Source organism: Emydura macquarii, unplaced genomic scaffold (assembly GCF_026122565.2).
Source record: "Emydura macquarii macquarii isolate MOO-44397 ecotype Brisbane River unplaced genomic scaffold, CSIRO-AGI_Emac_v2 contig_2156, whole genome shotgun sequence".
NCBI classification, from domain to species: Eukaryota; Metazoa; Chordata; order Testudines; family Chelidae; genus Emydura; species Emydura macquarii.
Genome location: NW_027132293.1, coordinates 156212 through 175849, shown reverse-complemented (window position 1 = coordinate 175849; position 19638 = coordinate 156212). Strand labels below are relative to the sequence as shown.

General features: G+C 44.6%; 1 protein-coding gene and 1 long non-coding RNA gene across 4 annotated transcripts in view; one reads left to right on the top strand and one right to left on the bottom strand.

Moving 5' to 3' along the window:
• The first annotated feature begins 272 nt into the window (after positions 1–272).
• Positions 273–19638, top strand: part of LOC137160156 (butyrophilin subfamily 1 member A1-like) — a 42017-nt gene continuing 22651 nt past the window's right edge. The window contains exons 1-2 of one of the 2 annotated variants that reach the window (XM_067558604.1): positions 273–400; positions 17849–17970. In XM_067558604.1, the coding sequence (XP_067414705.1) occupies positions 17874–17970 (97 nt within the window). In that variant the 5' untranslated portion in view covers positions 273–400; positions 17849–17873. Of the gene's footprint in view, positions 401–13336; positions 13525–17848; positions 17971–19638 lie in introns of those variants that run through there. The other variant, XM_067558603.1, reaches the window with a different exon arrangement.
• LOC137160157 (uncharacterized) lies at positions 3289–11741 on the bottom strand. 2 transcript variants are annotated; one of them, XR_010921802.1, is made up of 8 exons: positions 11649–11741; positions 10546–10629; positions 8750–8875; positions 6047–7284; positions 5580–5686; positions 5049–5217; positions 4879–4954; positions 3289–3589 (listed from the first exon to the last, which is right to left on the bottom strand). It is a non-coding gene; the product is annotated as an uncharacterized lncRNA (long non-coding RNA). The 2 variants fall into 2 exon arrangements; XR_010921801.1 differs by lacking the exon at positions 11649–11741 and adding an exon at positions 10849–11001.

Here is a 19638-nt window from a genome sequence, read left to right as displayed (position 1 = left end):
CTCTCCACCCTGCTTTGTGACTTGGACGCGTAGTGGCAAGGCCTGAGCTTTTCCCAGTGGACACGTCTCTGGTCTGCTGCAGACCCTGCTTGGATAACTGCCATTGGGGGTATGGGACCCCACACTGGTTTGGGGGGAAGAGACCCAGTGCTGTGAAAGGAATGAATGAGAGTGAATTTCCCGCCAGGTGCCAGGGCTGTTCCAACCCCCCTGCTCTATCTCCAGGAGGAACGCACCTGCATCGCACAGTGCTGGAAAGCCTTAGAGGGAGATTTCCCCTGTCGTCGGTGCAGGCAAAGGTTCCAGGACAGACTTCCAGCCCGACAGACTGCTGGGGACTGGGGCAGAAATACCCAGACAGCCGAGATCCCAGACAGCGAGGGATCCTGGAGCAGAGAGGGTGAGCCCGGAAACTGTTCTGCAGAGACGATCAAGCAGTGATGTCTGTGATGCACAGCGTGCTGCCTCAGTCAGGCCTGGGTGGTGGGTGAGAGGTTAGGGAAGGCTAAGCTTCCCCAAACAGGCCATGGTGCACCTCCCTTTGCAGGTGCTCTGGCCCACCGCCTTTGGAGCACTGCCACCAAAAGGGCACCTGGGCCATGGCCCCACTCCGAGTCCCTGCTTCCCCTGGTCCTTTTCCCCCTGGCCCCACCAGCCCTGCTCCTCTTCTTGCCCCTGCTCCACAAGGCCCCGCCCACTTCAGTCCTCTCCACTCCCACCCCCTCCATCCTTTGCTCCTCTCTGACTCCTCCTCCAAGGCTCCCCCTCCCACTGCAAGCTCCTCTCCACCTGCACCCCCTCCGCTGCTCCCGCCTGTCTGCCCCCTCCCCTGAGGCCCCCCCGCTACTCATTCTTTTCTGTCCCCGAGGCTCACTGCTCGCTCACTCCTCCCCGCCCCCACTCTCCTCTCACACCTCTCTGCCCCCACCCCCCCAATACCCTCCCAATTGCTGCTTGTGCCTCTCCACCCCCTCCACAAAGGGGGTGAGGGTGTGGAGAAGAGCAAACGGTGGGTGGTGAGCTCTCGGGGGAGGGGGCAGAGAGGAACAAGCAGCAATTGGGGGGGTTATTGGTGGAGGGGGCAGAGAAGCACGAGAGGCAGCTGGAGGCCTGGAGGGAGGGGGCCAAATGGGAGCAGGGCCTGGGGTGAAAAAGACGTGGAGTGGGCGGGACCTCGGGGGGGGAGGAGGCCTATCAGGGGCGGAGCAGGGTGGCAGGGTCACAGCCCAGGTGTCACACGCCACCCATGGCCTCAAGTTGCTAAAATCTGTCTCTGTCCATTTCTTCTTTTAAAAAATAAATAATTGTGGGGAAAGGTTATTTGAGTCTAGTGCAGTGGTTCTCACAACAGCTTTTTTGTTGCTGGTGGCCACTGACAATTTTTCCTAGTATACTCAGTTAACATTAGGAAAAATCAAATGAGCACATAGACATGTGCAAATAATACGTCTGGGTTTTGATGCACCAATTGTGTGGATCAGAATATTAGCAAAAGTTGAGGAGCTCTTGGAATGGAAAGGCTGCCTCACTTACCTTTCAGGTGAGAGAAGTGAGTGGGGTGCATGAAGAACTGCAGCTCCTGCCAGGCGGCTGGAGGGAAATACTTGTTTTTCCCTGCAGAGCAGCCAGTCTGGCTACATGTGCAGCAACTGCCCTGAGCCACCTGGCAGGAGACAGGAAGGGGGCTGCTTTGGGGGCAAGAACTGCAGCTTGGCGGGGGAGGCTGCTGGAGGTCATGTGCACGGTTGCAGGGAGGGGGGAATGAGTGGGTGAATAGAAGGACCCTGGAGGCAATTGAGTAGCTAGCAGGAAGGGAGGGAGGCAGGGAGGAAAGGGGGTGGGTGCTGGAAAGGCGGGGAGTGAAGCAGGTGAAAGTCAGGACCCAGAGGCATTGGTGTGGCCAGCGGAGAGGCTGGGGGTGTGTGAGTGGATGAATGCAAGGAGTCGGAGCCTAGAGGCAACTGAGCAGCTGGCAGGGAGGAAAGTCCGGCAGAGTTTGTGATCTGTCTCTGGCACATAAGATGCTCGATGACAAAACCTGTGACCCCCGCAGTACCGCAACAGTTTGTCTCATCTCTGTTTCTGACACCCAGGATGCCTGATGGCATGTGTCTGTCACAATCTCATACCTCTCACCTTTTGCATCCTCTGGTCCAGGGGTAACAAATTTGGGCAGATGCATGTCTCCGTCAAAATATGCTACCTCACTCCACTGGTTTTTGAGCAGGAACTCTTCCTGCTTCTGATATACTTTTCAAATGTTTTCCTTTGTTCTTTTTCAGTTTAGCTGTTCTTCAGATTCCTATTTCTCCTTCCTAATTATATTTTTACATGTCACTTGCCGCCATTTAAACCCCTTTCTATTTTCCTCCATAGGATTTAAGTTCTTTTACTTTGTTGTTTTGCTACTGTGACTTTTTCCTTTTCTTTCTATGTGTTTTAATTTGTGGTATATATTTACCTTGATCCTCTGTTATGGTGTCTTTAAAAAGTTTCCATGCACCTTTCACATATTTCACTTTCAGTACTCTACCTTTAATTTTGGGTTCAACTAACGTCCTCATTTTTGTGTAGTGCCCCTTTCTGCAATGAAATGGTAGCATGGTGATCAGTTTTGCTGTTATAATTCCCACACGGGTGTTTCATTTTATTATGTTCTGGCCACTATTACCGAGCAGTTCATCTATATTCACCCCTTGTGCCACATCCGTGCTCCACTTACCACTAAAGCAAAGATTTCTCTCCTCTTGTGTGTTCTAGGACTAGCTGCCCCAAGAAACTTACATTTAAGGTGCCTGGAAATTTTCTCTCTGCATTCCACCCTGAGATGACAAACTCAGTCAATATGGGGCTAGTTGAAATCCACCATTTTTATTCAGTTCTTTATTTTTATAGCCTCTGTAATCTCCCATACCATTTCACTGTCCCTATCACCATCCTGGTCAGGTGAGCGGGAGTATATCCCTACTGCTAAATTGCTATTAATGAAGCGTGGAGTTACGATCCAGAGACATTCCATTTTATATTTGGTTCATTTGCAAGTTTTCCTTCATTGGTTGATATGCTTTCTTTCATTTATAGCGCCAGTCCACCCAGCAGGCCGATCTATTGTATTCTTACAATAATTTTGTTCCCTGGTATAACTTTATCCCATTCTTTAGCCTCATTCCACCAAGTTTCAATTATGCCAACAATAGCAAGGAAGAGAGGTATTTCTTCTAATTTTAAAAACTTTATTATTGTATACAAATATATAATCAAGAACAAAGATTTTTCAAACATGTCTTCAAAAACAAGTATGTAAACATATGTTATGATACAGAATTATGAACATCTTTTTTCCTCTAAGGACTTGAACAGTAATATGAAACTTTTCTATTTTCCATTTATATGCCAGATGCGGTACTCCAAGAACACTCAAACATGTCTCTATATACAACCATTATACAATTTACACTTTTTTAAAACATTTGAACTATGCTCACTTGTTGCACTTGTACTCCTTGTGCTCAACATGTAGGTTTTCTTCATTGATTCCATCGGGGAGGCAGGAGATATGTGCCCACCTCTTACAAGAGTCACACTGGACCTTTGATAAGTAATAGATGAGAATATGAAATCACTGACTAGATAATGATAACTAATTTCTATTGACTGGACTACTCCATAAATAATATTTATTATACGTACAATCAGTCCTCAAGAGATGGCTGTCATTGGTGGTGAAAATGATTACTGTACTGGAATTCATACAACAATCCTGATCCTTAGGTAGGTTATTGGGCGAGGTCTATGTGCAAGTGTCTAGATATTGGACCATGACTTTTGTTTTTGTTTTTCAAACAACCATAATGTACTTATATATTTGCTCCAACATGTGTGTGTGTGTGTGTGTGTGTGTTTCTCAAACCAATGGTTCCTAACCTAGGGGGCAGGAGCCCCTTGGGGGAGCACCAAAGATTCCAGGCGGTCCATGAGGCTTCAGTAATATTGAAGTCATTTAGACATTGAGCTCTGCGCCAGCCAAAGTGGAAGAGCAGCCCCCCTGAACCCCACGCCGGCCAGAGCTCAGCAGCCGCCCTGAACTCTGCTCTGGCCACCCCCTGCCCCACAGTGGCTGGGCACCTGGCCTGAGAGAAGCAACCCCGCGCTGGTGGAGGCCTGCAGCATCCCCAGCCAACCCGCCTCCATTACCCTCGGTCCATGAGGGATGGGAAGAAGTGGGGCCACACAGGGCGTGAGGTGGCAGCTGTGCCAGGGTAGCTTTAGCTTCTTACTCAGGTAAGAGTCATTTATTATTATTGTTATTATGTAATTTAGTGTTGTTGTTATTATTATCATTATATGTTATATGTGTTTATCGCTGGTAGGGGGGCTTTTTACCTATTGTTAACTAGTGGGGCTTACACTCGAAAAGGTTAGCAACCACTGAAACGGTCTGAAAAATCAATACAATGTACTCAAAGGATGATTATGTTGTGACAAAAACTTTACATATACTCATCTTGATGTACTCAACAAATTACATATTGCTGGTCTGTCAAGAGGAAGAATTCACCCCATCCACATTTTCCAATACTTCAACACATTATTCATACAGTCTCACCATTACAGAAGCAAACCTGAGATATACCCTACTGAAGTATTCAGATAATAAACACTTATGTGGTCTAATCCCATCTTCCTGTTATCTTACCATATACTCTGGCCTCAGAAGGTATAGGTAATGCACTAACCCTAACCCTTCATGCATGTTTATAGTTCCCTTTGTCTCCATCCCACCATAGTGAATGCTGCCATTATTAACTGAAAATTTTAATCATGGTCCAAAGCAAGCATCTTAAAAAATAGTTTAAAACTATTGCTTGTGGTTCTTACCTTTCTGAAACCATTCTTTGTCTTCCCCAACCTCCAAAACTGTGTCATCTACGTCCTCTTCACTGACATTTGGTAACTTTGTAAAATAATGGAGATGGCTGTATTTGTAAGAGTCAGACTCACAGAGTAACATATTTAAAAGAACAGTGATGGTAATTCAATATACGTACCATGTAATTCTCTGGGACTTGGTCTGGAAATTTCGCTTCAAAGCCATACAGTATTCAAAATGGTGAAATTTTGGTACTCATGTTTGGTTTGGATCGTAAAGAAAATAAAATGCCATCAAGATATTCATCCCAATTACTCTCACTTTCATCAACACACTTCTGCAATGCTCTGTAACAAATGGTTATAGAGTTTTTTGTTAAAAAAAAAAAAAAAAAGGATTGCTACAGTATTGAGCACAACACATTATACGTAATGAAAAGGGTGCAAGGAGGATAGCTTCAAAGTGCATCATTACTATTAGCGTTAACTGAATGTGCAGTATGGGTGTAGCAAGACGCTGTGGCCTTCCTCGGAGCCTTGCCCGAGGAAGGGTTGTGACGCCCCTGTTGTGCAGTGTCGCCAGCCTACACTGGGAAACACATTTGCAACGCAATAGATAGGCAGTGACAAGGTAGAAGCATGCTGCAACTTGTCACATGGTGCGTTCTGCTTGTCTTTGGCACTCTTATTTTTCCACTCCCCAAAATTACCTTTTGATGGATTTGTTTGTGTTTTCAGCCAGTCCCTTCATTTGTGGCTGATATGGGCTGGTGAAGCTACGGTGTATTTTAAATTTTTGGCAAAGCTCAAGATTTAACTGAAAGAGAAATAGTTAAGCCATCAAGATACATATACATCCATTAAAAGGAATGCTACTTTTCCTAATCGACATTGCTGTTCTATGCAGCTGCTGTGGCTTACTATCCCTTTTTTCAAAATTAGTTCCTGCAATCACATATTGGGGATAATTTTTGGTGTGACACCAAAACACAGAACATTTTAACAACCGTGAACAGCAGTGTTTGCAGGAAAAAAGGTGGCTGTTTACATTGGCATCAGCAATCCACATTTCATAAAGATTACCCGGTTAATAAAACTCATCTTCATCATCAAGTATCTGAGACCTGAAACCATGGTTGAAGAAACAATAAGAAGAACTGCAGAAAGATTTCTATACCTTATCATTAAATTCAGATCCATGATCTGACAGAATCTGATCTGGACATCCAAATCGAAGGAGCATTTTGCATACGTTCTTTGCCACCTCATATGCTGACTTATTTTGAAGTGGAAATGCTTCCACCCATCTTGTAAAATAATCTGTCGCTGTCATTATATATTGGTATCCATTCTTTGTCATAGGTAATGGCCCTATTAAATCAATTCCAACCAATTCCCAGGGCCGAGTAACCTATATGCAGGGGTACAGGTTATAGTCATACTTTGCATTTCTGTTAATGAACATGTTGAATAAGCCCATTGTCAGTAAGCTCCCAAAACCATCTGATATGGTTCCAACAGCCACTCAATCTGAAGGTCGTTTACCAGTTTGAGAAAATGAAGACAAACCAAGGAATAAAAACATGAAAAGTAGGAAACCAGAAACGAACGCAGGAATGGGATAAGAACAAAGATACAACAATCAACTGGCACAAACATGTCATGACAGTTCAAAAGGAAAACAAAGGTCATTGTCACATCTCACTATGCCACCCGTATGCATAGCACGGGTTGCGCCAAAAACAAGGCCTCTTCAACCAGCAATATTAAACATGAATAATGATGATCAATTATTATTATAGGACACTGTTTTTAAAAGATTTCTTACTGTTTCTTAAAGGAAATGCACAAGAATGCATCTCACAGATGGCTGTTGTCACAAAGAATATTCAGACCTGTCTGACAATGAAAGCTCTGATAACGATTTTTCTGAAGAAAGGTACTACAATGTACGTATCACAGTGAAACATTGACCTTTATGCTTTTCAAGGTGGTATCCACATTGAATTCCTTTCCCACTTTCTGGCAATTCAGACATTGTGCAACCTAGTTTGGATGGAAGAATATGATGACATTAACCTTCTTATATGACAATACTATTGCTAAGAAAGGGAGTTCACATTTTGACATCACATGTATAAATATCATTCTTTGGAATATACAGTCACAGTTTTTAGTGCAATTGTAAATTAAATACTTCTGTATTTTGTTATATTACTTAACATACCCAATTTGCTATGTCATTTGTCATCCCCGGCCAATAGTATCTGGAGGTCATTGCAACTCTAGTTTTGTTAACTCCTTGATGTCCACCATGTGCACTGATATGACACTGTTGAAAGAGATTATTCGCTTCTTTCATGGTGTGCACAACTACAACCTTTCTTCCTTTTGAAGAATGAAAAAGTGTTCCCCCTGGTAATCGCAAAACATAGATCCGTTATTACTGCATTAAATGTTGCATCGAAAGTAATCCAATTTATTTTCCAAAGTTTTGATTCATTATAATGGATATGCATATAAAAAAGATGTGTATACACTAACAGTAGTCTTGGCATGAGTAGGGTGTTGGTGGGGAGGGATAATTACACTACATGGTGAGAAATTGAGGTTGATTTGTTTTTGAAGACTGGAAATCTTTGCTCATTGAACATATCTGGATTGTTGTTGCTCTTTGCAGCACACAGTGGATTACAGACGTGAGAAATAAAGCAGAATTATATGGGTTTGGGGAAATATTTTGAATGTATTCTCAGATGTCATGTTCACTGTTTCTCAACCTTTTAAGAAGCAAGTACCCCCTAGCTTCTGAAACTTTTAATAAGTACCCAACACTCAATTTTCCATTGGATTTTAGATTTACAGACTAATGTGAGCCATATGTTGGAAGAAGGGCTGAGTATACAAGGCAGTGATATGACAGATGTCAGATCTAGTGTGGGTAGGGTTACCACCCTTACACCGGGGGTGCGCAACTCAAGTGTGTACCTGGGCTAGAGGTGATGTTGGCCAAGCTAGCATGCCAATGCTGGGGAATATACAGCGCCATGCCAAATTTTTTGCCATAGATTTGAGAGGAGGAAGGGGTGAGAGAGACACAGGCAAGGAGGACGAGAGAGAGAGAGAGACAGGAAAAGAGGGTAACTGGTAAAATCTGGGGCTGTCATACAGCAGTGAAATTAACAAGTTTTCTGTGCACCAGACTTTGAATCAGGGAAGGGGGCTGCCACCTAGGCAAGTTGCAGGCGGCTGCCGCCTGCAAGCCAGTCTGGGAGGTGGGCGGCTGACACCCAATCCGAGCTGGGGCAGAGGAGGCTTCCACGCCGGCTGGGACCCAGGGATGTGGGCAGGTGGCTGCTGCCTATCTTCAAACCGGGGCACTGGAGGCTGTCCCTTGGCTCGGAGCCGGGGTGCAGGTGGTTGCCACTCACCTGCAAGCCCAGCTCACGAGAAGCACAAGGCTGCCACTGGGCTGCCACCTGGGAGCTGGGACCTGGCGGGAAGCGGGGGGCTTCTGCCTGCCTCCCCCAGAAGCTAGTGGCTACCACCTGCTTCCCAGCTGGGAGCTGTGACCACTTGCCTTCCCCAGAAACTGGGGGCTGACACACGCCTCCCAGCTGGGAGCTGGGACTGGGTGGGAAGCAGGTTGCTGCCGCCCAGCTTCCCCAGAAGTCAGCAGCTGCCACCCGCCTCCCCTTCGCTCTGTCTTTCCCCGCGTACCCCCAGAGGTATGCATACCACAGGTTGAGTAACTATGATGTAGTTGACAGATATGTTTGTTGCATTGCTTACATAGGTAATTAATTAGATTTACATCAATTCTATGTTGAACAGTGATTGTCAGAGGTGTGTGTAGTACACGTGAAAAAATATTCCTTGCCTTCCAAAGAAAAGTTTGCAGCAAATCGACGCAGAGTAAATCGGCGTCCTTTATTCATTCCTTCAGGGTATGTGTTACTGGTCTTATATTCCAAAACCTGAGCAATTTTTTCCTCAAATGATTTTCCTGAGTGTTCATAGAAGAAAACATTTCACAATGTTAACAGGTGCATAATTGTGAACATGTATTATCTATCCATCTAATAATCAAACTTCAGGTATTATGAATGACATGTAAATTAAAAACATATAAGCAAGGTAAGGCAACATGTACAATGTTTGACAATTATTACAGATACATAAGTGAATAATTTTCATAAGCTCAAAGTATTTGTGTCATACCAAATATGGCTGTATTAGATCAGTGGAGATGATATTTCATTCTAAATTATTAGCTCAGCTATAGGATGCTCAGCAACTACAGTCACAGTACATCAGGACAGGAAATAGAACAGCCAAGGCATGTTAATTTAAAGAAAAAAAAAGAAAAGCAACTGTGTTTGAAAATAATACAGAATGTACTACAAAAATAAGAGAAATATATGTAAACTAGGGTTGTAAAAATTCAGTTAATGAGCAATCTATGTAAACTGGCCATCAGAATGTTTAGACTTGAAATTAGACGCAGGTTTCTAACTGTCAGAGGAGTGAAGTTCTGGAATAGCCTTCCAAGGGGAGCAGTGGGGGCAAAAAACCTAACTGGCTTCAAGACTGAGTGTGATGATTTATGGAGGGGAGGGTATGATGGGACAGCATAGTTTGGATATTGACTGATCTTTGAGTACTGGTGGTAGCTATGCCAATGGCCTATGAAGAGATGTCAGATGGGGTAAGTTCTGAGGTATTACCAAGAATTCTCTCTTGGGTGTCTGGTTGGTGAGTCTTGTCCACATGCTCAGGGTTTAACCAATCACCATATCTGGAGTCAGGAAGAAAATTTCCCCCATTGCACATTGACAAAGACTGTGTGTGTTTTTAGCTTTCATCTGTAGCATGGACACGGCTCACTGACTGGTAGAGTCTCTGTACCTTAAAGTCTTTAAACCATGATTTGAGGACTTTAATAACACAGTCATAGGTTAGAGGTTTATTACAGTGGGTGGGTGAGGTTCTGTGGCCTGCGTTGTGCAGAGGTCAGACTAGAAGATCATATTGGTGCCTTCTCATCTTAGAGCCTATGGGTTCTAAATATCAAATGTTTAAACAGTTAAATGCTGTGAGTTCCTTCCACTGTGACTTTCGAGGGGGGGGGGGGGGAAGGAAACTGAGCAGAATCTAGTGGGTTTGGCTCTTGGAGGGGAGATCACAAGGTGTGCAGGTCAGCCTGTTATGTGTTTGCTGATTTACTGCAATGACCTGAAATCTTTGTATGCTTAAATTATGGCACACATTGCATTCCAACTTCATAAATAGTTTTTATAGTTTAAAAGCTTTAAAAAAATGGTTAAGAATGGTAAAAAAACACATGGAAACTGTGAGCTGATGTGTTGATGACTGGAGGAGATAAAGGGTTACTGAATGGGGGAGTTAAAAGAGTTAATGAGTTGAGAACTGTGGGAATAAAAGAGTTAATGAGTTGATGACTGGGTCCCTCTGTTAATGAATAACTCAGGTGATGACAGAGCCCGGCATTCTCCCACACACACACCCCTCCCTGCCTCGCCCCCTCCGATGGGCGGCTCCTACTCTTAGGGAAGAGCATGTCGTCTTCTACCCCACAGTTAAACGTTAGATTAATTTGTTAAACGGTGTTCAGTGTTTATCCTGTCACATCCCTAATCTAAACCCTCTTCTTACCTGCCATGCTGCTGTTGATCACAGTTAATTGTTTGCCTAGGACAGCTGTTTTCAAGATAACAATTTTCTTCAATTGTAAAGAATCTGTACAAAAGAAACCCAATGTAACATACAAAGCTCAGCATCATAATAATCAGAGGCATGGGAAAACTTTGGAAAGCAGAAAGTAACCACACAGTTTCTGTGAAGGTCAAGGAGTGGAGGGGGCACAGTGCTGATGATAAGTAGCCATGGCAGGATACTTATCTCTCTGGACAATGCTAAGTAACTATAGACAACATCAACATAAAGCAGTTTTCTCACCGCAGTAGATGTTATAGTTCTCAGTGGACAAGCTTCTTACTGAATCTCGGGTCCACTTTCTTGTTGCAGTCTCTCTCTTCCAGCATCTGCATACCTTTCATCATAGGTGGTGGGAGGAGAATGGGTTAAGACAAGGAACTAATCTCTGTCCCTTAGTTTGTATCTTGTGACTGTGCAGCAAATAGGCATGTTCAGATGGGCTCTGGCTGACTCACAAGGCCGAGTAATTCCCCTGTATGGTGCTTGCACAAGTGTCATAGAATTGCCGATTCTATTATCACACTTACAACTCCCTTCGAGGCCAATATCTGTTAGCACCCTACTGTGCATTGACCGCTGCCTTCGTAGAGAAATTTGTAAAAATTGCAGCAGAAAGTGTAACATCTAAATAACAGAAGTCTTAAAACTTAATATGCAGTAACGATACACATATTTGGTCAGCAGTGTGGTTTTTATCAAAACATTATGAACCTTCATTACATATCTTATATTGCATGCTTAGTATGAAGTATGAAAACCATGATTATGGGGTGTTGTGGCACCTGCTTTTGTAGAGCAGTGATGGTCCAGAGGGATGGTTCTCCCCTGAGTCTGGGGATGTCACCCACAAACACACCACAATTTTGAAATACGGGCATTCCATGTGTAGTGCCCCCTCCACCCTGCTATAGTCTTTAATGCCAATCTGTTTATAGGTTTTATTGGGCAGGCCTGGGTTCTTACGGATTCCCACCAGCCACTCAGCACAGTGTACCTGCTTTAATTTTTTTTTAAATGAATTTAAGTGGTGGGGCACTCACAAACTCCGGGATTGATCCTCAGGTTTCAGAGATGACTCTGGATTCCTCAGTCACTGCAGAAGGGCTGCTGTGTGCTGGCAGGGATCTTCTCCATGCAAGCGTCAGGTGGCTTCTAGTCCCAGGATATCCCCTCAACACAAAAGGGTGCAATGCTCAAGGTGCACATTACCAAAGGACACCAAAAATCCAAACTTTAGCCTCCCACCCCAGCGCCCAAGAAGACTCACAGCAGGCCTCAGACCTAGAGCCTTACAGCCAGAGCAGAGCCTGCCATGTGGTGACCCTCCCGCCTAACTAGGCGGAGCTAACTCGGCCTGCTGGGGAAGTTTTCCCAATAGTGGTACACAAACAGGAAAATACCTTGGTGCAGGAAGGGCTGAAGGTGAGGGATCTTGTTTTCCAGTCCCCAGTTCTCAGAGGAAACCTTGGAGGCAGACCTGGGCTCACCATCTCCTCACACAGCCAATCCAGCCCCTTCTCCTCCCTGGCTCCAGACTACTCCCAAAAATAGTCTCTCCCCTCTCCTAAGCTCCCTGGGAGGGGCATCTCCATCTCTATTGGTTGCTGGGCAAACTCTGAGTCTGCCTTAACTCCCCCCTCCCTGAGGTAGCAGCACACAGAGCCCCAGGAATCTAGGTAATCTCCTGGGTGGTTGCACTCTGCCTGGGTGAAAAGGAGGGTACTTCATTTCTAGCAAAGTTGGTGGAAGGATTGGGCTTGGAGATCCTAGAGACATCTTACTCCTCATAAACCCAGCGAGCTGTGCTGGCAGGGTTTTAAGCTGTTGCTGGAGGTCCTCAGTGTTGAATAGACAAGGGTCATCCTTCAGTTTGTTAGAAGCAATGGTCCTGCTCACTGGGATCTTACTCCGCTCCGTAACAGCTCTCTTTCCCTCCTCCTCCAGGACTTCTCGCAGCAATGGATGGAAGCCTAGAGGACTGGCCAGTCGCGCTACAAGTGTAAATGTCATAGTTAAAAAGTCTTCATAAATGGCACCTCATATGACCTGTCCTAGTTGGATACAGTGTTCCCTGCTCCTCTCAGTGCCTCTAGGGTCGATGCACAGTTGAAGGGCTTGCTCCAATCTGTAATGATTGGAAGACAGTTTTTCATCCGGCTGTTGATAATGGGACCGAAATTGGAAATGAAGGTCTTCCTCTGTCTCTAGGCTCCCAAAGTCATCCTCGATTGCTGAGAGTTAGTCATTACCAGCAGCCTCAGGCTTGCTGGCTTTTAATACACAGAATACATTCCCTGCAGGTCCTCGCAGACTTTCAGCCACACATCTCTTTTCAGCCTCACTACGGTGCCATTTTTGCATCATCTGATGTAGATGATGCCTCCAAGTGTCACAATCATCTTCTCCTACAAGCAGTGGTTTAACGCCTCAAAAGAACTTCAAGATCCTGCGCGCATGCTCAGTGCAGTCTGAGTCACACAATTGGTCCGTCCTCAGTTCTACACCGGAAAGGCTGGGAGGGAAGGGAGCCGGAGTCAGGATCCCGGACCCCAGGCGCTGGCAGACAGCACCATCTGGGATTTTTGCTCCCCCTCCCGGTTCCTGTTTCCTGTTGTGGGTGAAGCTGGGGGGAAGGGAACTCACAGGACTGGACAGAATCCGGTGCCTGGCTGAGCGCCTAGAAATCACGTGGACACAGCCCGGCCTCTCCCTCTGTTGTCTGCTCTGAGATGCTGTGCAGGCTGCTCTGCTCAGCGCTGTTGCAGCAGACTTTGTACTTGCAAACTTGTACTTGTAAACTTGTATTTGGATGGGTTCGGTGAACTCCTTGGCATGGAATTTCTCCAATGGCTGGCACGAGCCCCGTGGGGCAGCCCCAGACTCTGCTGACACCGGCTCCTGAGTGAGCGACTTCGGGTAAGTGAGAGTCTTGAAAGTGTCTATTGAGGATGGGCAGGAAGGAAAGAGTTGTCTTCATGAAACAAACAGCATGCAGGAGCCTCAGATCTCGCAGGTCCTGGCAATCTGCTCCCTTTTGAATGCGCCTGAAGGAAGGGTCTGAACTGAGCTAACAGCAGTCAGTTCTTGCTCTAAATTCTGGCTCTCAGCAGGATCTGATCCAGGGGCCAAAGTGGGCCATTCAAGAGGGGAAACAGGGAAGGGGCAGAAGGGCTTTGGGGTGGACAGTGAACATGACTCTTTAGGGTTTCCCTGGGATCAATTGTCAGGAAGGGAAAGGGTGAAAAATTAGAGATCAAGGGAAGGGTGTGAGGGGAAGGGAGAAGGGGCACTTAGGAGTGGGGTCAGTGTGTTTGTGTTAGGGGTTATTCTTCATTTCAGAATCTAACCCCATTACTGACCCCTCCCCATTGAGACAAATCATGAGGGCCCCTTGAATTCCAAAGTGATGAATAAATCTCCCCAGTGTGAAAGAGCCGACAGGGACATGTTTGCTCCATCAGATATATCTGGGCTAAAAGGACTGCGCCCTAGTCTACACTACAGAGTTAGGTTCACCTAAGGCAATTTACATTGATCTAATTATGTTAGTGTCTACACTAGAATGCTGCTTCCACCAAAGTAAGTGGCCCACTACCCCTACATAATAACTCCACCTTGATGAGAGGCATAGATAGCTCTTATACTAGTGCAATTATGGCAATGCAGTGTCCCTGTAGACACTGCGTTATTTACATCCGCTGTTGGCTGTCAGCCCTGCCTCCCCACCCCCAGCTGTCAGCCCAGTGCCAGGCTCACAGCTGGGGCCCCCAGCCCAGGCCCTGACAGCCAGACTTATGAGCCCAGGGAGGGGCTCAGCATCACAGCACAGAGCCTACCAACAGTGAAATTGCCATTCTCATCAGTTTCACAGCTCCAGCTGTGAGCCCAGCTGACTGTAGGAGCCCTAGACAATAGCAGCTGTGACTCTGACAAGAATGTTAGTTTCACTGCTGGTAGTCTCCATGCTGTGAAATTGGCTCACAGCTTGGACTGTCACCCAAAGGCAGGGGAGGCTCCAGCCCCGCATGGCTGTCGGTGCCCCACAATGCCCCACTTCAGTTGGTGGAAGCGCTCCTGGTGAGAATGCGCACCACGGGCAAAGGAGGGTAGTGTGAACACCAATAGCTGGTTGAATTACTGTGTGGCTGAATATCAACCTAAATGAAATTGACCTAATTTTGTAGTGTAGACGAACCCTGAGTGAGGCAGGGTCCTACATCAATAAACAGTGCAGTGTGGGATCCTGTCTGTATTCTAATGCACATACATGAGGGGGGAAATTAACATTGTCCAGATTCTGAAACTACCCAACTGTGGGTGTTGGACTCCACAACTCTGATAACAATTTCTTTAAATGTAGTATTTTGTAGGTAATATAGCTCCCCTCTGAGATTGCTGCTGTTCTATAAAATTACCCATATGCAGATATAATCCTCTCCTATCTTGCCCCTTTTCTCTCCAGTCATCAAATATTGCTCTATTACCACTCAGATTTTCGCTTTTCTCGTGTATTGAATGTTGATGTAAAATCCGCTCAGGTTTTGATCAGTTTCTCTCTATTTATGGATGATTATCATTTGCATAAATATTGCTTATTTTTCGCTAAACATCTACTATTGATATTAAACTCTCTCATATTTTGCCTTTTTCCTACCTAATTAGCAAAATTAATTAAATCTCCTCAGATTTTCCTGTTTTTCTCTCTTATGAAATACCATTTCACCCGTTTTTTCACTTTAATTATTGAATTATTGAAGTATTTCCTCAGTTTTAAAGGATAGCCATTGAATTAATAATAGGGAGAAAATATCAGGTACTAAAGGGCTCTTTAACCTATCAGAGAAAGGGAGAACAAGAACCAATAGTTGGAAGTTGAAGCCAGGTAAATCCAAATTAGAAATAAGGCACAGATTTTTAACAGTGAGGGTGGTTACCACTGGAACAACTTACCAAGGGAAGTGGTGGATCCTCTGTCTTTTAATGTCTTCAAATGAACACTGGATGCCTTTCTGGAAGATGTTTTAGTCAAACCACAAGTTATTTGGCTCAGTACCAGAATAATGGGGAAATTTAATGGCCTATATAATTCAGGTTAGACTAGGTCTGTGGTTCTCAATTTATTTACCATTGTGGACTGCATATTGGTTGATGTAGCCAATTAGGCAGCCTACTACAAACCAGCTGTGCTCATTAGATGCCTAGAGACTGGCTTTGCTGCAGGTGCTGCTTCCAGTGGTGGAATTGGTGTGGGGGCCTGCATGTTGAGATAATAATGTGCCTATGGCAAAATCCAAGGCATCAGACTTGGTCATAAATGATTTAGTGGAATCTGGGTGAATCAGGATGGGTGCTGAGCCGAGTGCCTTCAGTCAATCAAAAGCTGACTAATCTCTGTGAACTAAACAAACCAGGACCCCTTTTGCTGGAGCACCATTATGGGTGCAACTAGGCTAGAGAATCCTTTAATAAATTGCCTGTAGAAATTGGTGGACACCAGGAATTGTTGCACCCCATGTACATCCATCAGTGTGGCCCCGTCAGATATTGCTGCCATTGTAGGTGGCTCCATGGTGAATCCCTCAGATGAGATGATATATCCAAAGAATTCCACGCTATCCTGATTGAACTCGCATTTGTTGAGTTTCATATAACTGCATTACTCAGGGGTGTGGATTTTTCACACCCCTGAGAGACATAGTTATACTGGCATAGGTCTGTTGTGTAGACCTGGCCTGAGAGATAGGATAGAAGGAAAAATAACAATGGAGCAGAAAGTATAACAAAAGGGAACGAAGACAGAACTGGATCTTACGTGTTTCTGTGGTGCTGGCAATTAGATATCCCCCTTCCCCCCAATGGACTGAGGACTGGCTGTCTGTGATGGTGATATGATAACTTTCAGAATTTACTAGTGAAAAAAAAATTCTTTAAACAAGACCAAGGCCTGTCACAGCCTTTCTCTCAGGAAAAAAGTCCCTAGGCCTTGGGTTAGAGAAGATGAGATGAGATGGGTTGAAATGAGCTGAGACAAGATGAGAGCTGAAGGAAGTACAATGATTATTTTTCAAAATCTCCTTTTAAGAACTCCAAAAAGGGGCAAAAGTGAGCAGCATAGTTCATCCCCTCGTTATTTTTTCCATCAATTAGTTTCACTATCTGCCACACCAATTTTGGTCCATTAATTTCTAGACCCAGATCTTCTTGTTTATGAAATCCAACATTAACACAGGCCTTGACTCATATCAATAGGCTTTCCTTGTTTGGACTAATTAAGTTTCTCTGTCTGGTTTTTATGCACTTGTTCATAACATTTTTTACTGAAAACAACTGGTCCATTGTTAATTTCCAAACAGACAAAAAGTTATAGGTTATTGTGACATCTTATGAACTTGCACATACATTTTACATTTGAACTTACAATTGGAGTACATTTTTAGGTCAAATAGTCACAACAGCACCTACCTTGGATGCGGGATACCCAGAGTCCAGTCCCTCTGCTCCAGTGACTCTCTAATTATTTATTCAAAATGGAAGAGCTTAGCCAGGAGAGACTGAGGGAGCCCAACATCAGAATATCCCATAAGTCACTGGTTAGCACACTCACCTGAGAGGTGGGAGACCCGTTTAAATTCTTTTTCCCCATTGGCCAGCGGGAGGAATTGAACCTAGGGCTCTCACATCTCATGGGAGTGAATGTCCTAACCACTAGGCTAGAAGTTATAAGGTGGGCAGAACTACTTCCTCTTCTTCCTTTGGCCATTTTGTGTGGAGTTATATGCCTGCCTCACTCAGACTCACAAGAAACATAGATGCATAAGTCACCTGACTCCAGGAGAGCAGTTCCTGGGTGTGGATCACTAGCAGAGTTAGTTCCCTTCAGTTATCACACCATAAGTTAGACTGACACAGAGATTCCATTATAAGCCTGAATTGTGCACGCCCTCCTCACCCCAAATCCCCCAAAAAGTCATTTCAGCTTCAATGTTGGCAAATTAAAGCTGAAGCTGATGTAGTGAACAACTCCATTTTTAGGGTGCTATATTTCAGGAGCCCCTTGTCCAATTCCTATGGGTTTGGTAGAAAATTCTACTTTCACCTGTGTTGAGGCCAATGTTAATTTGTGTGGATTTTTCAGAGAGCTCTAAAATCAGACTGATAATGAATGACTGCCATCACCCCATAATATATTGCACATATGTAAAAATTACAACATTGTGTTTTGTTATATTCTTTTTTCCAGTTATCTAAATCAAACTTCTAGGACGATGAAGTCTTCTTCCATCTTCCGTGCCACGTTGCATTCACCTGTGCCTTGTTACGTAATTTTCTTCATTGCTCTCCATGTCCACACGTTGGATTCAGGTAGGAATTCTTTCAATTTAGACACCTAATTTCCAGTTTTAGGCACCACTGCAATCCACAAAACTCTTACTTGGCTTGTACCTAATGCTGTAGGCAACTAAACTCACTCAGCAGCTATATTTCCACTTTAAAAGTTCCCTAGGCACCTATGTCTCTATCTCTAGGCATGTGCACTGGTAACTCACTCTAGGCATCTGGACCACTGTTGCCTGCCTAAACCCCAGTCCAATCCATGAAACAGAGGAAAATAGATGGAGAATTACCCAGTGAGGAGAAAGACGGATGATCCCTGTGCAAATCCTTTCAAGTGAGTGCACTAAACACTGGGCTCTAGGATATTCTGATATAGATCTCTCTACACCTCTTCTATTGAATTTGTTCCACTTTAATTGAGTAATTAAATATTAGTTGGTCCAGAGAAAGAGCAAGAATGACACAATAGCTCAGTGGTTAGGGCACTCACCTGAAAGGTGGCAGATCCCCATGCTAATCCCTTCTCCTCAACAGGCAGAGGGGTAACGGCAGTAGATGAATCCCAGATGAATATTCTAAATACTGAGCTAAAGGTTATAAGGATAGGTTAAGTCCTTCCCCCTCCCTACCTTGTGTGGAGTGAGGCAGCACTTAACTCATTCTCACAAAAAATGACTTACATGCCAAAGCCACCTGACTGCAGGAGGCGGGTTCTTGTTCATGGATCGCTAATGAGAGATAGGCACCTCCCTGCAGCCTGGACTTGAGTGCCAAGCTCAGTGAAAGGGGCAGGACAATAGGACATACCCCTCCTGTCAGTATATCCCACTGATTAGCCACATGCTGGCTTTTGTGGACCCCATTCTTAGGAGCCTGAAAAAGGAGGTTCTGGGTTTATGTCATGACTGGAAAACTATTTGACATTTTAGGCTGCAAAAACCTTCACCAAACTAAGAAAGAATTTCTTGAGGGTGAAGTGAAGGCAGGATGTAGAAAATTGGTGCAGGAAATGTGAAAATTCCATTACAACAAAGGGTCCCACCAAGAGTGGGAGAGCCCCCATTGCAGCAGTATCTCGTGCCGGCATCAATGGCACACTAACATTTGTATTCTTGGGCCCTTGCCTGACACAGAGACAAGCAATCATTATTTGCTGGTAGCTATGGACTACTTCACAAAATGGCCTGAAGTGTACCCTGTTGCAGGGCTCTTGCTATGATCAGTGTAAGTTATCAGTGAGACATGGTATGCCCAATATTTAGATCAATAAGGTTTAATGCACAAGGATTTCTTAGATAGTTAGTTCAATAAAAAGCCAAAAATTAACTACAACATATCCATACTCATTAGACCCAAGGAGTTATGTGTTTAATCCAGAGGCTGTATACAGTAATGCCAGGTGATCAGGCCAGCAGCATCTCCTGCAGAATCAGGTGGTGATGAAGCATGCTTCTTTGTCTGAGTGGTGGCTTTTTATAACCTTTTTTACACAACATCCATTCATTCACTTATCTTCATGTCCTTCACTTTCTATATCCTTCATTGTTAGTAATAAAACAGGGTTACTTACCAGTAACTGTTGTTCTTCGAGATGTGTTGCTCATATCCATTCCAGTATAGGTGTTCAGTACCCGGCACCGAGTCCAGTACCTACATGGCCACAAGGCCCATGGCAATGGCCATATTGGGGACCTT